The sequence below is a fragment of the Felis catus genome, chromosome A1 (genome assembly GCF_018350175.1).
Source record: "Felis catus isolate Fca126 chromosome A1, F.catus_Fca126_mat1.0, whole genome shotgun sequence".
In the NCBI taxonomy this organism is placed as follows: Eukaryota; Metazoa; Chordata; class Mammalia; order Carnivora; family Felidae; genus Felis; species Felis catus.
This window is the reverse complement of record NC_058368.1, coordinates 5,458,610-5,476,138: the sequence shown is the minus strand read 5'-3', so window position 1 is coordinate 5,476,138 and position 17,529 is coordinate 5,458,610. Positions and strand designations below refer to the sequence as shown.

General features: G+C 44.5%; 1 protein-coding gene across 12 annotated transcripts in view; it reads right to left on the bottom strand.

Moving 5' to 3' along the window:
• The window catches only part of ATP8A2 (ATPase phospholipid transporting 8A2), a 633,649-nt gene that overhangs the window by 325,771 nt on the left and 290,349 nt on the right, over nucleotides 1–17,529 (bottom strand). For all 12 annotated transcript variants that reach the window (XM_006927173.5, XM_023250034.2, XM_019820599.3 and 9 more), the window contains exon 25: nucleotides 8,539–8,711. In XM_006927173.5, the coding sequence (XP_006927235.1) occupies nucleotides 8,539–8,711 (173 nt within the window). The remainder of the gene's footprint in view (nucleotides 1–8,538; nucleotides 8,712–17,529) is intronic.

Sequence of the window (17,529 nt, the reverse complement as noted above, 5' to 3'; positions counted from 1 at the left end):
AGTCGAAACACACCCAAGAAAATAAATGATGTTTTCTGAAACCCTTCATTTGCACATCCACCCTGCTGTGGTGTTTTCCTCCCGCTCCACCTCCTGCCCGGAGATATACAGTCATAAATCACATCTGCTAATATGGTGGCACTGGGGACAATGAGCATCACCTGCACTTGCAGGGGACCGTGGCGGGGCCACAACTTCCTCACAAGGGGAGCCCTGACGATTCTTTCGTGACTTTTTTCCTGACGATCCATGTTAACATTTTCAATTTCTGAATGTTCTCAAGAGGCCAAAGACCCGCCCCATCCCAAGTCTGTGCCCAGAAAATTTATCTCCGTTTTGACAAAACTCAAGAACGTCGGAGAAAAAGGAAAAATGAGAGAACGTGAAAGACGGTAGGTTCCAAGGACACAGGGAAGAAAGAACAGAGAACAGAGAACTCCTTCTTGAACAGATAAAAAATGGTTTACACATTTCCTACGTGACTTCTTGGAGAAAGACAAATCCTACCAGACTTTATGCTAAATAGGTTCACACAAATTCTTCAGGTGGAACATGTTCAAAGCCAAAACTTCATATAAAACTCGAGTCCTGACAGTAATAAACACATGACTATAAATTAGCCGCCACAGCCGACTACATGATTTAAGAGCACGGGCCCCGGTACTGTTCGTATCCAGGATAAACTCACAATGCCTCCCTTGCTTTTTTAGGTGAAGTCATGGAGGAGACACTCTAATTTTACTGAGGCCTTTATTTCTTCTTTATAAAAACAAAGACAATATTTACCAAGGATCAACAAATTAAGAGAGTGCAATTTTTGATTCAATACAATAATTTACTTACATGGTTCAGGTTTGGTTTTTTTCTTTCTTTTTTGAGAGAAAGAGAGGGAGGGAGAGAGAGAAAATCCCAAGCAGCCTCCCTGTTGTTAGCACGGAGCCCGATGCGGGGTTTAAACTCACGAACCGTGAGACCAGAACCTGAGCCGAAACCAAGAGTCGGACGCTCAACCGACTGAGCCACCCAGGCGCCCCTACGTGGTTTCGTTTCTTACAGGTCCCTCAAATACAGAACAGTGCCTGTTATGTTACGAAAAGGCTCTGGTAGCTGTGAGGTGCGTGGTACCATCACCTGGGACAGAAAACTCCGAAAACTAGTGGGAAAGCCCAGAAGAAATGAGGGGACGCGTAGACCAGGGATTGTGACTAATTCAGCCTACACATGTTGAATTTAAGGTATGCCAAGGTCAGTGTGAAAAAGTCTCAGACACGGGGGGGCTGAAGAAAGGGGTTATGCTGGACATGCTGACAGACTGGGGAAGTCCTCTCCTCTCAACCCCAAATACTCACTAGAATCAAAGTTGGGGAAGAGTGGCTTGTATAATCCCTAGAGTTCGGATTTCATTGTTCTGGGTTAGAGCCTGGGAAGCAGTCTTGTCTTTTTTTTTTTTTTTTTTCTTCTTCTTCTTCTTTTCCACAAAGATTTAATTCAAACAAAGGGCACTTTCATTCAAACTTCTGTTTTGTTCATTCAACATACATTTCATTTAAATGGATGAATACTTTTATTCATTTTTTTAATGTTTTATTTATCTTTGAGAGAGAGAGAGAGAGAGATTACTAGCAGGGGAGGGGCAGAGAGAGAGAGGGAGACACAGAATCCGAAGCAGGCTCTAGGATCCGGGCTATCAGCACAGAGCCCAATGTAGGGCTCGAACTCGTGAACCACAAGGTCATGACCTGAGCCAAAGTCAGCCGATTAACCGACTGAGCCACCCAGGTTCCCCTTCATTTGTTATTGTTTTTTTAAGAGAAAGTTCACATAACATAAAATTAGCCACTTTAAGGGGCGCCTGGGTGGCGCAGTCGGTTAAGCGTCCGACTTCAGCCAGGTCACGATCTCGCGGTCTGTGAGTTCGAGCCCCACGTCGGGCTCTGGGCTGATGGCTCAGAGCCTGGAGCCTGTTTCCGATTCTGTGTCTCCCTCTCTCTCTGCCCCTCCCCTGTTCATGCTCTGTCTCTCTCTGTCCCAAAAATAAATAAACGTTGAAAAAAAAATTAAAAAAAAAAAAATTAGCCATTTTAAAATGTAACAGTTCAGGGGCGCCTGAGTGGCTCAGTCGGTTAAGTGTCTGACTTCGGCTCAGGGCATGATCTCACGGTTCATGAGTTCGAGCCCCGCATTGGGCTCTGTGCTGACAGCTTGGAGCCTGGAGCCTGCTTCGGATTCTGTGTCTCCCTCTCTCTCTGTCCCTCCCCTGCTTGCACTCTTTCTCTCTCTCTAAAATCAATAAACGTTAAAAATTAAATAAAATAAAATAAAACTAAAAAAATGTTAACAGTTCAGTGGCATTTAGTATATTCACAACCTTGTGCAACCATCTAGTTCCAAAACGTTTTCATCACCCCAGAAGGAAATCCTGTACCCATTCAACAATCACTTTATGTTCCTTCTCCCGTAGTCCCTGGAAGCAACTAATCTGCCTTCGTCTGTATGAATTTACCTATTCTGAATATTTCATATGAATGGAAACATATGATATGTGATCTCTTGTAACAGCTTCTTTCACTAGGTATGTGTTTGAGGTTCATCCACGTTGTAGCATGTATATCCACGCTTTCCCGTTTTTATGTCCAAATAATATTCCACTGTATGGATACACCACCCTTTGTTGATCCATTCATCCATCAGGGGACATTTGGGTTGTTTCTACCTTTTGGCTGTTGTGAATAGCGCTGCTATGAACATCAACATACAAGTATCTGCCTGATGACCCATTCTTGATTCTTTGGGTTATACTCCTAGCAGTGGCATTGCTGGGTCAGAGGATAATCCTGTATTTAAATTGTTGAGGACAAAAATTGTTTAAGTTTTCTAGATGGTTCAGGATAAAGCTGGTGTTGTGACTCACGAACGGAGAGGATGAACGGGGCCCTGGAAAAAAATGGAACGCACCAGGGAGAAGACGTGGCGGGGGGGTGGTATGACGAGGCCAAGGCAAAACCTTGGAAACAGGACACTTCAAAGGCTGCTGAAAAGATCCCATAAGGAAGACACGTAGGAAAAAGAGGAGTCACAGAAACACATGAGGATCCAGCGGGGGGAGCCACTGACTTCAGCTGCTGAGGAGGAATCAAGAAGGAAATTGAGAATCTTTGCATATGGCAAGATACAGGTCACTGGAGTCGGGGACCTGCTAGTTTCTCTGAGGCCCTGCTTACAAGGAGTCGGGGCCCACGTAAGATGTAAAGTAGAAGATACGGGAGTCCTGTCATATACTCTCATTTACTCTTTGCTCTTAACAGGCACAGACCATGTCACTATTCTCCCGGACACACAATGCACGTATCAAGCCTCCGACAGAAATGTGATTAGACCAACCAGTTTTTACCTCGATAGATAATGTGGCAGGGTCCCTGGAAGATACAACAGTAAACCTCAGGAGATTTCTGACCTGTACCTGTTTTGCTGACCATGTAATGACCCTTCTAGGATTTTAACTACATGGAAAACATTTTGGGTATAATAAGGTATAACTAGCTAAATGTGTGTGAGTCTAGTGTCCGCAAAGTAGGTAACAAATTCTTACATTATTTCCTCTGTTTTCTGCCTAAAATATTGTTTTCGCTGAAAGGTGTTATCAGTTTTTATACAACATCCGCCAGTCTCGGAATCAACGTTGACAGGACACGGGGCTTCACGGGCTCACTGAGGTTATTTTCCGAAAGCAATTATTTTCTTCTATTATTAGAGAAAGGGGTAACTTTTACAGTGATTACATTTTAAAGATGAAAAGTGAGAATTAAGGTCAACCTTATGTTTGAAGTCACATTAAATTTAATTTACGGTTAAATTCTCAATGAATAGTAAGCAACATCTGAAGTACACGAGTGCTTTTTTTTTTTTTAAAGTAGGTGTTGATGTTCTTAAAATCTTGAGTGTGAAACCAGCCAAGAAATGTTTCCTAGAGTAGTAACAGTGGTACGCTCTCCTAGATTCCTTTTTTCAATTAGTGTTTCTATTTTGTAGACAGTAACAGTATTTAATTTGAAATTTCCTCTTTCTGTGCCAATTCCAGTTTGAAGTCCTTCCTGTGAAGTCTTTGAGTGCACAGCTTTATGCGATACACAAAGCCCTCTGAAAGCAGCCAAAGGAAGAAGGGGGAGAAGATGTTTTTCTTTAGTATCCAGCACCTGGCAAGGAAGCGGCGTGTTCCTGTAAAGCCTTGAAGGCATTCCTGCTCTCCCCGGAGAATCCAAACGGACTCGTTTTGATTTCCCTTCGAAAAACCATGAAGTGAGAGCACGTTTGCTTTGATTTAGTTTACCAGACTTTCCCATGTTGTTTCTTGTTGCTGGATTCTGCTCACCGACAAGTCAGGGTGGTGGCCCCGTGACCCACTCGAGGTTGGCAAGGGAGAGGGACGTCCTCACCATGACTTCTGGCTCCGGGTGGAACTAGAGTAGCAACCCCTAGTGCTGTGGACCTCGAAGAAACCAGGTACCTAACTCGGCAGCTTTACGGCACAGACACAAAGGGGAAATTATAAGAGCGTTTCACCACTACTCCTTCTCCACTTCTTGCCACGTGCGCGTCCCTGAGCTAACGTGCCCAAATGGAACCCAGGGAAGAAAGCACAGTATCAGCTGCTTCAAAAAGACAGGATAGAGGGGGCTCCTGGGTGGCCCAGTCCGTTGGGCGTCAGACTCTGGCTCAGGTCATGATCTCGCGGTTTGTGAGCTCAAGCCCCACGTCGGGTTAGCTGCCGTCGGCAAAAAGCCCGCTTCCGATCCTCTGTTCTCCCTCTCTCTACCCTCCCCGCCCCCCACTGCTTGTTCTCTCTCAAAAACCAATTAAAAAAAAAAAAAAAAAAAGACAGGATAGAGGCACCTGGGTCGCTCAGTGAGTTACGCCTCTGGCTCTTGCTTTAAGCTCCGGTCACGATCTCACAGTTGTAAGATCAAGCCTGCATCCGGCGCCTCGCTGGCTGTGGAGCCCGCTTGGGATTCTCTCTTGCCCTTGTCCTCCGCCCCTCCCCCACTTGCTCACACCCACGCACCTACAGGTGTGCTCTCTCTCAAAAAAAGATTAAGTACAACAGGACACCAAAACACAGGATGCAAGAATAAACAGATAAGGTGGACTTCATCAAAATTGAAATCTTTTGTGCTGCCAACAACACCTTCAAGAAAATGAAAAGACAACCAACAGAAAAGGAGAAAATATTTGTAAATCCTATTTCTGATAAGACAGTCGTATACGGTGTACATAAAGAAAAAGAACTCTTGCAACTCAACAAGAAGACAAATAATCCAACTTAAAAATGGACTCGAACAGACATCAGCATGGCCGATACGCACATGCCAGGATGCTCAACATTATTCATTTTTAATATTTCAATTAATTTAGTATTTCAATTTTTCTATTTTATCTACATTTTATAATTAATTACTATTAGCCATCAGGGAAATGCAAATCAAAACTATGAGATACCACTCTAACCCCACCGGGCTAAACAGTGAAAAAGACACATAACAAGTAGATGGATATGGCCAAGCTGTCACAGCCACAGATTGCTGGTGAGAATGTAAAAGGGGGTAGCCACTTTGGAAACCGGCCTGACGGTTCTTCCAGAGATCAGACATAGACGTACGAGCTGACACAGCATTTCCGCTCCTTGAGAAACGAAAACAGATGTCCGTACGAAACGTATACACGAATCCCCGTTGCAGCATTACTCATAGTGGTCAAAAAGTATAAACAATCCAAGTGCTAATCAAGATCGATGACTAACAGCGGTATATCTATGCAACGGAATGTTATTCAGCTACGAAAAGGAACGACGTACTGATACATTCTGCAACACGGAGGAACCTTGAAAACATTACGTTAAGCGCAAGAAATCAGAAGACCCCATCTCATATCCTTGTATTCATACGAAATGTCCCAGATCGGCAAATCTGTATAGACAAGAAAGCAGATGCGTGGTTGTTTAGCACTGAGCGAGGCTGGGGGGGAGGGTGGAGGATGGGGACTGACTAACAGGAGAAAAGAGGGTTTCTTTCCGGGGGGGTGGCTAAAAATAGTCTGAAATTGGTTGCGGTGATGGTTACAACACATCGTGAGCAGCCTCAAAGACACTGAACTATATACTTTAAAGGTGAATTGTATCTCAAGAAAATTGTTTAGGGGCGCCTGGGTGGCTCAGTCGGTTGAGCGTCCGACTTCAGCTCAGGTCACGATCTCGCGGTCCGGGAGTTCGAGCCCCGCGTCAGGCTCTGGGCTGATGGCTCAGAGCCTGGAGCCTGCTTCCGATTCTGGGTCTCCCCCTCTCTCTGCCCCTCCCCCATTCATGCTCTATCTCTCTCTGTCTCAAAAATAAATAAATGTTGGGGCGCCTGGGTGGCGCAGTCGGTTAAGCGTCCGACTTCAGCCAGGTCACGATCTCGCGGTCCGGGAGTTCGAGCCCCGCGTCAGGCTCTGGGCTGATGGCTCAGAGCCTGGAGCCTGTTTCCAATTCTGTGTCTCCCTCTCTCTCTGCCCCTCCCCCGTTCATGCTCTGTCTCTCTCTGTCCCAAAAATAAATAAACATTGAAAAAAAAATTAAAAATAAATAAATAAATAAATGTTAAAAAAAATTAAAAAAAAAAAAAAGAAAATTGTTTAAAAGAGAGAGAGAGAGAAAGGGAGACCGTTATACAACTCGGAAGCCTGGCCTTTCACGTCCAGATGCTTAGTCATTCCTCACTATTCTGGGTCCCTCTTACCGTGCCAAGCTTCCGGACGTAGAGGTAACACGCAGCTCCTATTCACTGTTGTAAACACATTTGAATCTGTTCCTCACCCTGGGGTCCTTGAACATCCTACAACCACAGCACAACAGCTACATTCCTCTCCACCACGGAGGCCCCACTGGCCGCCACCCCAGTTCTCCTTGGCCTTTGATGACATGTTCCAAATTACAAAAAGGGTTCAAGAGAGAAGGATAAAATGATAGAGAACTATCAGCATCCAAAGACGGTTCAGGGTTCTGAGTATGTGTACTCACGGGAAAATGGCAACAGATTTTTTGGTCTCCAAGAAGAATCCCAAGAATCACTAGAGTGGGGAGCAAGGTTAGAGAGGCAAGGGAGAGACATTCCTGTAGCTGTCCCCCAGAGTTGCCGGCCATCCCAAACAGGCAGTGTTACGAGAGGCCTGGGCAGAGAGGTGTGGCAGATGATGTCACTAGGGCCTTTTAGTCAGGCAGAGACAGCACTGTCACTGCGACAGCCATTATTCTGAACGGACGATGCTTGAACCCACAAGAGGCGTTCTTGAAGCATCAATGCAGTGAGGAATTTAAAAGCATCCTGATAACTGATTTCTGAGAAAATACCCAAGGAAACAATGTACAAAAAATGTGTAACCCTAAAATATAAGAGCAAGCACAGATCAGATTAGTCCAAGGATTTGGACGATGCACTGAACCATGTACTGTCCTTGGCACTGCCCAAGGACAGTAGTTTCGGAGATGGAAGCTCTCCTCTCAGCTCTCAAGTCTTCTGCTGCACAACCAAGGTGGTGCTGCTCATCTTTCTAGTATTTTCTTTATAATCCTGACCCTCAAATCTCTATCAGAATTGGACCTCGCATGGCCAGTAGCCCGCGGAAGGTAGCAATGCCCACCCTCAAAAACCTTCCCAGATTTCCTGAAAAAACAACCAAGTCCCTCACCTGAATGCTAATACAGCACTGTGTGTCAACTAACTGGAATTCACATGAAAGCTTAAAAGACAACAGCAAAGTCATCTGGCTGGATCCAAACGCAAAAGCTGGTATAGCGTGGCCCCCACCAAACCTCCTTACTGAATAGAAATACCTACTGTATGTCAGAAAAGAGGCATCCAAATTCCTCGAGTCTTGGAGATTGAGCCCAGACATCCAGAACCAAAGAACCAAGTAGCTAGGGCCTTGCCACACCTGCTCAGGGCAGACTTATTCCAGTTACTCTCCCAGGGCGAGTAAGACTGGAGGCCCCAGCTCTTCTATTATGTTTTCAGGAGACAACAAACAAAACTGTAAAAACCACTAATTGCCTTACCTAAAATCTGTGAATGGATGGTTAAATTAGTATTTTTATTTTGCTTGGCTTTTTTTTAATCTGTTTAAAGTTTTTACTTATTTTGAGAGAGAGAGAGAGAGAATGAGTACAAGCAGGGGAGGGGCAGAGAGAGAGAGAGAGAGGGAGGGAGGGAGGGAAGGAGGGAGGGAGGGAATGAATGAATGAATGAATGAATCCCAAGTAGGTTCCACACCATCAACACAGAGCCCAACTCGGGCCCTAACTCACAAACTGTGAGGTCACGACCTGAGTAGAAATCCAGAGTTGGATGCTTAACGGACTGAGCCACCCCGGCACCTCTATTTTGCTTGTGTTTTTTTTGAATGAAACTTTACCCCTAGAATTTCCATGCATTGTTTTGTTTTGTTTTTTAATAAAAGCACAGGTTACAGCCACATTGGAACGTGAACCCCACCCAGTCCGCATCTGCTTACCTGCAGCATATGACCGCCTTACACGAAAGCGCCAAATCCAGGAAGCTTCTCCTGACTTCAAAGGACAGTGCGTACTTCAGGGTGTGGCCATCGATGATGAGGGCCACATCGTTCTCCTTGCCCAACAGATTCCCCAGGTCGGTGCAGTGTTGCGTAATGGCTGCCCTTGTTGCCTGAAACGAGAATTGGGGGGGGGGGGGGGGCATGTGTTTAGTATTTCAAATTTTAGGTGTTTAATATATCAAAAACAGAGTGCCATACCCATTCTTTTTATTTTTTTTATTTTTTCTTTTTTACATTTATTTATTTTTGAGAGACAGAGAGAGACAGCACAAGTCAGGGAGAGGCAGAGAGAGAAGGAGACAGAGAATCCCAAGCAGGATCCAGGCTCTGAGCTGTCAGCACAGACCCCGACGCGGGGCTCGAACTCACAAATCGTGAGATCATGACCTGATCCAAAGTCAGACGCCCAACCGACTGAGCCACCCAGGCGCCCCTGTGCCATACCCATTCTAATGTAACGCATACAGAGTCCGATGGGGCGTGTGTCTGGAATTCGCTGGAATGCCTGCTAGGTCTGTTGTATGGATGAACGTATCCCCTTTAATGATATTTACATTTGACATTTAAAATAACCTACTCTAGTTACAGTCCAGGCTGAACTACGGCATCCAAATTCTTCTCCGTCGGAATTTTAATTGCTAAGGTTCTGAGGACAGTTTTTCTCCCCACTCCTTTATACTCCATATGGAGTTTCTCAGTGCCTCTAGAACAGGAGACTCCATACAAACAAATGGGTGGTGGTGTTTTTTTTTTATTATTATTTCCAAAAGATAAAGGTGCTAAAACTTAAATGGCAAACATTTCTCAGTTTGCACAAGATAATCTTTAAAGCCTCCAAAAAGTATTAGGGGATATAAAATTAATACAAAAGATTAATTTCTTTTCTCTGCTGAGATCTTCAGATTAAACCATTTCTCCCCATGGGTCGTCACAAGAAGAAACAAACTGATCATGTTTTTCATGTTCCAGAAAATACTTAATCAAATTAAACACTTTAAAATAATATGTTTTAAGATATTAGTACCAGCCTAAATAAGCACCTTGGTGTGATGTCTCTTATCAGATAGAATTAAAGCATAGAATCATTCTTTGGATTAAAAACAAAAAAGTATGTCTGACTTCCCAGTGAATTTATGACTACGAGTAGGATATCTGCTTCAAACAGGAGAATAAAGTCTCTGGCTCACAAAAATATATGGTTTAAATGAATTGGGGAAACACAAAAGTCTGCTGAAATTATCGTCTGGACGACTGTCCTTTGGCTATTAAGCTACATTTACACATCATTTATCCACATAACATAAATTACCGTCTTCAAGAAATGTGTCAAATGGACAGGAATCTTTCCACCGCTAGTTAAACTGAGCATCAGCTACTACCACAAAGTGGAAAACAGGTTCTACTGTCTTACTGCTCAGTTTTCATTCTTAGTAAGAGACTTCCAACAACACTTATCAGAAAGATGTATTTGAGGCATAATTGTGGCCTAGAGTCCCCTTCTGGAGTCAGATGGTCCAGGGACTGGTCCCAGCTCTCCACTTATTACCTCTGTGACCCTGGGCGGGTTACTTAACCTCTTTAAACAACAATTCTCAAGTGTAAACATGGGGCTAAGAATACTTACCTCACAGCACTTTTGTTATAAACAAATGAGCTAATCAGGGCAACCTGCTTAACACTGAGCTTGGCAGATAATAAGCACTCAATGAAGCCCATTCTTCCTCTGGTTACTACCCTACATCTAGGAAGATACACAGCTGGGCTACTTTGGGCAGTGAATAAATGTCATTGCTGCTGACAACGCCTTCTTTGTCAGCGTAGTGACATAAGCATAATTGATAGAACAGTGCCCTAAGAATAAAAGTTGACTTTCAGTAAAAATAAAGGAAACTTTACACATTTTTTTTTAACTCTTGATTAGTTGCATAATTCTGAATCTCAGACAAAACATCTACGTTTACCTTGTGTGTGCCAACAGCCTGCCCTTTAGAATCTGGGTGGAAAGAAGAAAATCCCACCCACTCAGGGAAATCCCAGTGTGGCGGCCTGGGTGTGTTCACCAGGAAACTCAGACAAGTCTGGGCAATTCTGGAGAGGGTGCTGGCCAGAGGTCGATGCGGGGGGCACAGAAAAACCTCCTGGAAAATATCTTACTGAAAGGGACGAGGCAAGATGTATAGAACTGGTCCTCGGACAACGTGCCAATACTGTCGTGGAGGCACCGTCTAGCCCAGCGAAACTTACCCTCGCTGCCACCCCACCCCCTGGACTTATGGAGGAAAAGGTTGAAGAATTCAAATCCCTGAGATGAGGAGACCCCTGCCTGTGGCTGTGTTTTAAGGGGGCACAGTACAAATGGAGATACGCGACAGCAGTTAAGATTATGGAGGGTACTTTCTCCACTTAGGGTTATTTCTGTCCTGTTCATAAAGACAGACTGGAGCCTTCTTCCTCAGCCTAAGGGTTGGCAGCTGACCGCCCGCGAGCGTGAGAGGCTCTGGGGCATGAGCAGGGAGGGTGCCAAGCACTGAGAATGGGAATGGCAGAAATACGGTTAATGAGGAAACCATGCTCCTCAGACACAGACAGCCCTCCCCTTGCCCCCACAATCAGTCAAGCAGTTATAGGGAAGGACCCGAAAGGGAGCTGGAGTTTCAACAGTGGCAGGCAGGGACACAGAGTCGCACACATGGCCTGTCTTCCTGAGAGCCTCGTATACCACCGCCCACAGTGGCCTGGGAAACATGGATGACACGGAGTTGACAGGTTTCCAAGTCGAACCGGGAAAAGTGCTGTGGACTCAATGTGTGTATCTCCCCAAAACTCATATGTTGAAACTCTAATCCCCAATGTGATGGTTATCTGGAGGTGGGGCCTTTGGGAGGTAACTAGGTCACGAGGGGGAGGCACTCCCAATGAGATCAGTGCCCTTACTAGAAGGGACGAGGGAGTCTCTTCCTTCTCTCCCTTCCTCTCTCTCTCTACCCCGCCCACTCTCCCCCCTCCGGCCACGGGAGGACACAGCTGAAGACAGCTTCTCCACAAACCCGGAGGAGAGCCCTTGGATCCAATGTCCTTGGAGCCAATGGATCTGCCGGCACCTTGATCTTAGACTTCCCAGCCTTCAGAACCACGAGGAATAGATTTCTGTTGGTTAAGCCACCCAGTTTTGGGGCCAGCAGACCAAGCTAAGACAAAAGACGACCCCTTGAGCCCACCGGTGATGCAGCACTTCTCTTGGCATAATGGATTTGGATACGGAAAGACGTGGCCTGTGACCAAGGCAACACACAGACGGAGCCCACGACAACTGCCATCACGTTTACTGCCTGGAATGAGCCTCCTAACATAGCAGCCGTAGGACAGATCCGCGCTTAGTACCTAACGTGGAAGAGAAGGCTGCTAATACGGGGGCGCAGGGAGAGGGGAGGCAGGACAAGGCCTCTTGGAGCAGGAGATGCCCGTGGAAGTGAATGATGACCCCTTGGCCGAGTTGAACTGCAAACCGTAGAAACGTAGCAGTCACGTTTTCCCTTGGCAGAGACTGAACCAAACATGACTGTTACTATGTGGGCCATTTGGCCTTCCTGGTACATTTTCCTTTCCCTTTTTTCCAAGTTTTTATTTAAATTCCAGTTAGTCAACGTACGGTATAATATTAGTTTCAGGTGTAGAACCCAATGATTCATCATTTACATACAACACCCAGGGCTCATCACAACTGCCCTCCTTAATACCCATCGCCAATTTAGCCCATCCCCCTGCCCCTCCCCTCCAGTAACCCTCAGCTTGTTCTCTATCATTAAGAGGCTGTCTTCTGGTTGATCCTTCTTATTCCTTTTGCCTGCCACGCTCTCTACTCCTAACCGCCGCTCCTGTCCAAACCGTCCTGTTCTCTCACTTCATCTACACGGAATCGCACCTTTGCCTTTGAGATTGAAAACCTTCCCTCCCACTAAAACCTCTCCTAACTCCCCATCCTCCCAACTCCGCCCTTGACTTGTCTCCAGCCTCCACTTCAGTTCCTTCCAATGCCCACTCAGCAATAATCTTTGATCAAACCCAGACTGGTTGGGTTCATTGCACATGTGTGGCAGAATATAGGTCCCTTCTGTGCAGTTCTCAAGCAAGCCAATCGAAGGTATTACTATCACAAACAGTTCCTTATTCTCAAATGGACTATGATTCAAAAGTCTATTTGTAAGTCGGTTATTGGGCACTTAGAATCTATTTTCCCAAAGGAACGATGTTACAAATTGTGGTTGGATCCCAGGGCCTGTTAATGCCTATTTAGCCTAGTCGCTAAACTTTATACTGCAGTCTCTTATTTTAATAAAAAACCAATTACTGAAAGTTACAATGGACTTAGCTGTTATGAGGGGCACGGGGAGTTGGGACTAGAAGTTTCATTCCCAGAAAGATACAGAACATTCCAAAACTCTTCGCTAGAATTTGCCTTTTAGGCATTAATATTAAACAATCTATTTCCAGGTTTTCATACATGTTCTACAATTTTATTTTCCTTTGCAATTAAAAACACACACGGTTTATAGCCAAAAGCGAGTGAGTGCAACTACAGACCGTTCCTGTAGGTGCACCAAACACTCACCGCTCCCTTGGTTGAGCTGTACTGGGAGCCCTGCATTTCTTATCAGTAAGCTCTACGCTGGCCTTTCCATTTTCAGGTTTTTTTTTAAATTATATAAACACCATAGACAGTGCTACCCTTGATCTCAGGAAATGGTTGTCTGCTCACAGATCACAGGTTCATCTGAAGTACAGCTGAAGTTCAATCTGAATTTATGCGCAGGTGGGATCTGAAAGGTGGCTCTCCGGTTAATCACCCCGGGTTTAATCAACCCAGAAAGATGAAGATTTCTAGAATCTGGATGCATTTCTACCGATCTGCAGATAGCAGGAATCTTTCCTCAAAATGAAACCGTTCCAGCAACACTGAAAAATGTCGAGGTAGGTAACCCTCTCCCTCCGTGAGCTTGGCAAGTGTCGAGAGGAATTTCGTAGACGCTGAGGTAGCAGCAGCTGCCTCAGACCCCACTTTGATGTTCTGCAAATTCCAACGGGCTCAGAGCTGACCATGCTGAAAGCCAGGATGGTTCAAGTTTCACGAGCAGCAATTCAGCCAAATCATACTACGCCTTCGAGAACAAACTCCCTTCTCCTGGATTAACCTCGGGCTAATGAGTATCTAATGGTGATGCTCATCCTCTAGACCATGGGTTCAAAAAGGTTTTGTTGTTTTTCCATTCCAGCCGCCTATTTTTCTTGTCTCTTGCCCACTGTCATATGTGACTTCTCTCGCCACTGCATTGTACCATTCTTTCACCCATTCCCACTGTCCAGACTGTCAGACCAGCCACAGCAGCATTCTTCTTATTCTTGCCACTTCCTTTATTTTACTATCATTTTCGCTTCCAATATAATCACACTTGTTTCCTGACAGCATTAACACGCACGATACCTTGGCATTTATAAATCCTAATGGATATGAAAGTTTGTAACACTTAAAAGACAAAGCACAAACCCAGCAAACCCACGACAGGCAAGTAAAGAAAGTCAAGGCTGGGAAGACACGATAGTGACTCATGGCCCCTACTGGCAGCTGTTGATGCCTGGAGAGCTGATACCTTTCTGCTCTGGATGTTGCTTTGTTCTAATCTATGAATACCTCTAAACGAGGTTCATTAAAAAGTAAGAGGAATCTCTGTGAAGTGTGTAATGTTTCAAGGATTTCCTAGAATGCTAATAATTTCAAGGAGGATAGGATGCTATTTCACAGGCACTGGGCAAACCTTCTTAAGAGATAATTTGGCCTCTTGCCTCCATGTACCCAAGTACCTGTCTGGTACCCTCAAGTCACCTCTTATTGTCACCCCCATCAAGCATTTCTCGACACTGGCCATCTCCACCTCCCACAAAATGTTCTATTGCTGACAAAAAAAAAAAAAAATTTTTTATCTTCGGAGAGTAAACCAACTCAATTTACTGAATTCACAGTAACAGACAAGCCTCTACAGAGGTTTTGTTTTGGTTAATCGACTTCATTGAGCTATAATTAATATAAGGTTGACCCATTTTAAATGCACAATTCAAGGAGTTTCGGCAAAGGTACGCAGTCATGTGACTCCGTCCATAACCAACACACAGAACATTTCCATTACCCTAAAAACGTTCCGTCCTGCCATTCTGCAGGCAACCCCACCCCCACCCCACCCCCAACCCATTCCCTAGCAATCCTTAATCCACTCTGTCACTATAGTTTTGCCTTTTTGCAGATGCCATATAAATAGAATCAGAGTTCACAGTGTCTTCTGTCTGGCCTATTCATCTAGCCTAAGGCTTTGCGATCTGTCCAGTGTTTCTGCACTCATCAATTCCTTTCTGTTTCTGAGTCGTATTCCGCTGTATGAATATGCCCCATTTTGTTTAATTCACTCACCCATTATTACACATCTGGGTTGCTTCCACTTTTAGGAGATCATGAATAATGCTAGTGTAAGTATTTGAGTCTTTGTGTGGACATGTACTCCTACTTCTCCTGGGTAGACACCTAAGATTGGAATGACTCTGTCATACCACCTACACAGACACACAGGGCAAGTGTTCATCTAACTTTAATTTTTTTTTTTTAACATTTACTCATTTTTGAGAGACAGAGCATGAGCAGAGAAGGGGCAGAGAGAGAGACACACAGAATCTGAAGCAGGCTCCAAGCTCTGAGCCATCAGCACAGAGACCGATGCAGGGCTTGAACTCATGAACTGCGAGATATGACTTGAGCTGAAGTCGGACACTCAACCGACTGAGCCACCCAGGCGCCCCAAGTGTTCATCTAACTTTAAAGAGACCGGGAGGGGCTGTTTCCGACTTAAAAAGACACGGCTGAGGCACTTCGCCTTCTTCCCAGGCCCACGTGCACGCCCTGGCTGCTCCCCGCAATCCTTGTCCACACGGGCACCATCAGTCTTTTCGATTTCAGCCCTTCTCGTGGGCGTGCAGTGTCAGATTTAGTGGTTTTCATTTGCATTTCCCTAATGACTAGTGGTGTTGACTGTTTCCTAATGCTTAATGAATTAAACGAATTCTGTCTGGGGGGATTTTAAGACACACAAGTAAGCAAAGTGGAATAATTCAGGGAGTACACAGGGGCCGTTCTTGTGCAGGCTGATAAGCCCCAAGAACCCCTCTTCAGGAGAGCTGGGATATCCTACTTTTCAATTTCTTCTTTTTACATCTCTCATATCTAGAAGACCCACGTTTTCGTGGAAAGGCATCCCAGACAGTGTGAGAAGGGGGACTCAGGAGGTGGGGAATATGGCAGAAAACTGGCCGCAGCTGTAAATGAACAAGTACCATTTATTTAAAGTGTGTGTGTGTGGGGGGGGACCATTTACCATTTATTGTCCACTTATTTTTAGCCTTCAGGGCCTAGAAAATGTCTGAAGACTGCAATCACTGCTATTTATTGGAAGACCATTTGACTAACAGTTATGACTGAGCTCAAATCATTCAGGTTAAAGAATTCCCTGAAAACATGTACTTTCATTATCACAAAGGATATTAAATAGCAAACCTAATAGGCTTACTTTATTCAAAAAGCTGGATTTTGATTTTAGTACCAGGAATCGTCTTACATGCTAAACAAATATATTCCTGAATGGCTATATATAATGAGATCTCAAAAATAATTTATATGCTCTAAAAAGCATTGCTATTTGAATATGGACTGCCAATATTTTTTTTTCAATTTGTTAAAATGTGGAATTCTTCTTAAAGTAGATAACCCTTTTCCTCTAAGAAAATGATTTCAAAGTGTGACCCTCCTGCAAGAAGAATGCAAAATCAGCATTTGTCAGTGATCGTTCAGCTGTGTATAAAATGACCCTCCATAATTCCACGAACGATTGCTTGTCACACGTTTGTCCAGACTGGATCTCTGGGAGTCACCGGAGACTTCAGAGACACAATGAATCACTGCCACGGTTAATATCACACTAACCAGGAGTAATTTTACTATGAACACAAACACTTTAACTTAATTAATTTTCTGACCTTTGGGGATTTAAATTTTTAACCTTTGGCGTATTCATAGCTATCACCTATTAGCTATCTCTAAAATCTGCTCGACACTTAGAGTTAAAGTGCCCGGACCAAACACAACGGTGATCATGTTTATACGGTTAAAAAGAAACTACTGCAGAAAATCATCTCCAGACAATTAAAATTTGCAAAGTAGTTGAAATGAACCGCGTGATTAATTATGTCACATAAACTTTAGCAAAGGAAGACAGAGTGCCATCTTACATGGAAAGATAAGGTACCAACAGCAAACCAAAGATCCACATTTGGCTCAAGTGACGAATGCCGGTATCTGCTAAGTCATCACAGAAAGCATAGCGTAAGTAGCGCAAAGTCATTTCAATTTCTGAACTACTCCCTTGCTTTACAATAAAACCAATTTTTTATGTAACTTATTGCCAAACTGGTTTCCATACGACACCCAGTGCTCCTGCCGACAAGCGCCCCCCTCACTGCCCATCACCCACTTTCCCCTCTCCCCCAACCCCCATCAACCCTCAGTTTGTTCTCGGTACCCAAGAGTCTCTTACGGTTTGCCCAATTCCTTAAAACCATATGCTCACTTTTTGAATAACCCTTACAGGTGCCGTGTAGGAAAATGAACATAATAATCTTAACTAGTTAATTTCCTGCCCTTAAGGACTCAAAGTTTTAACTTTAGTATTTCAACATTACAGCCACTACACTTCCTACTCCTAAAACCTTCTTAACTCTCAGAGGAATTACAATGTGCCCAGGCTGTGTGTGACTCATGCAAACAGCACATGACAGTATAAAAAAAAAAAAAAATCCCAAATCCACATGAGGCAGCTGTGGTCTGTGTGAGGTAGC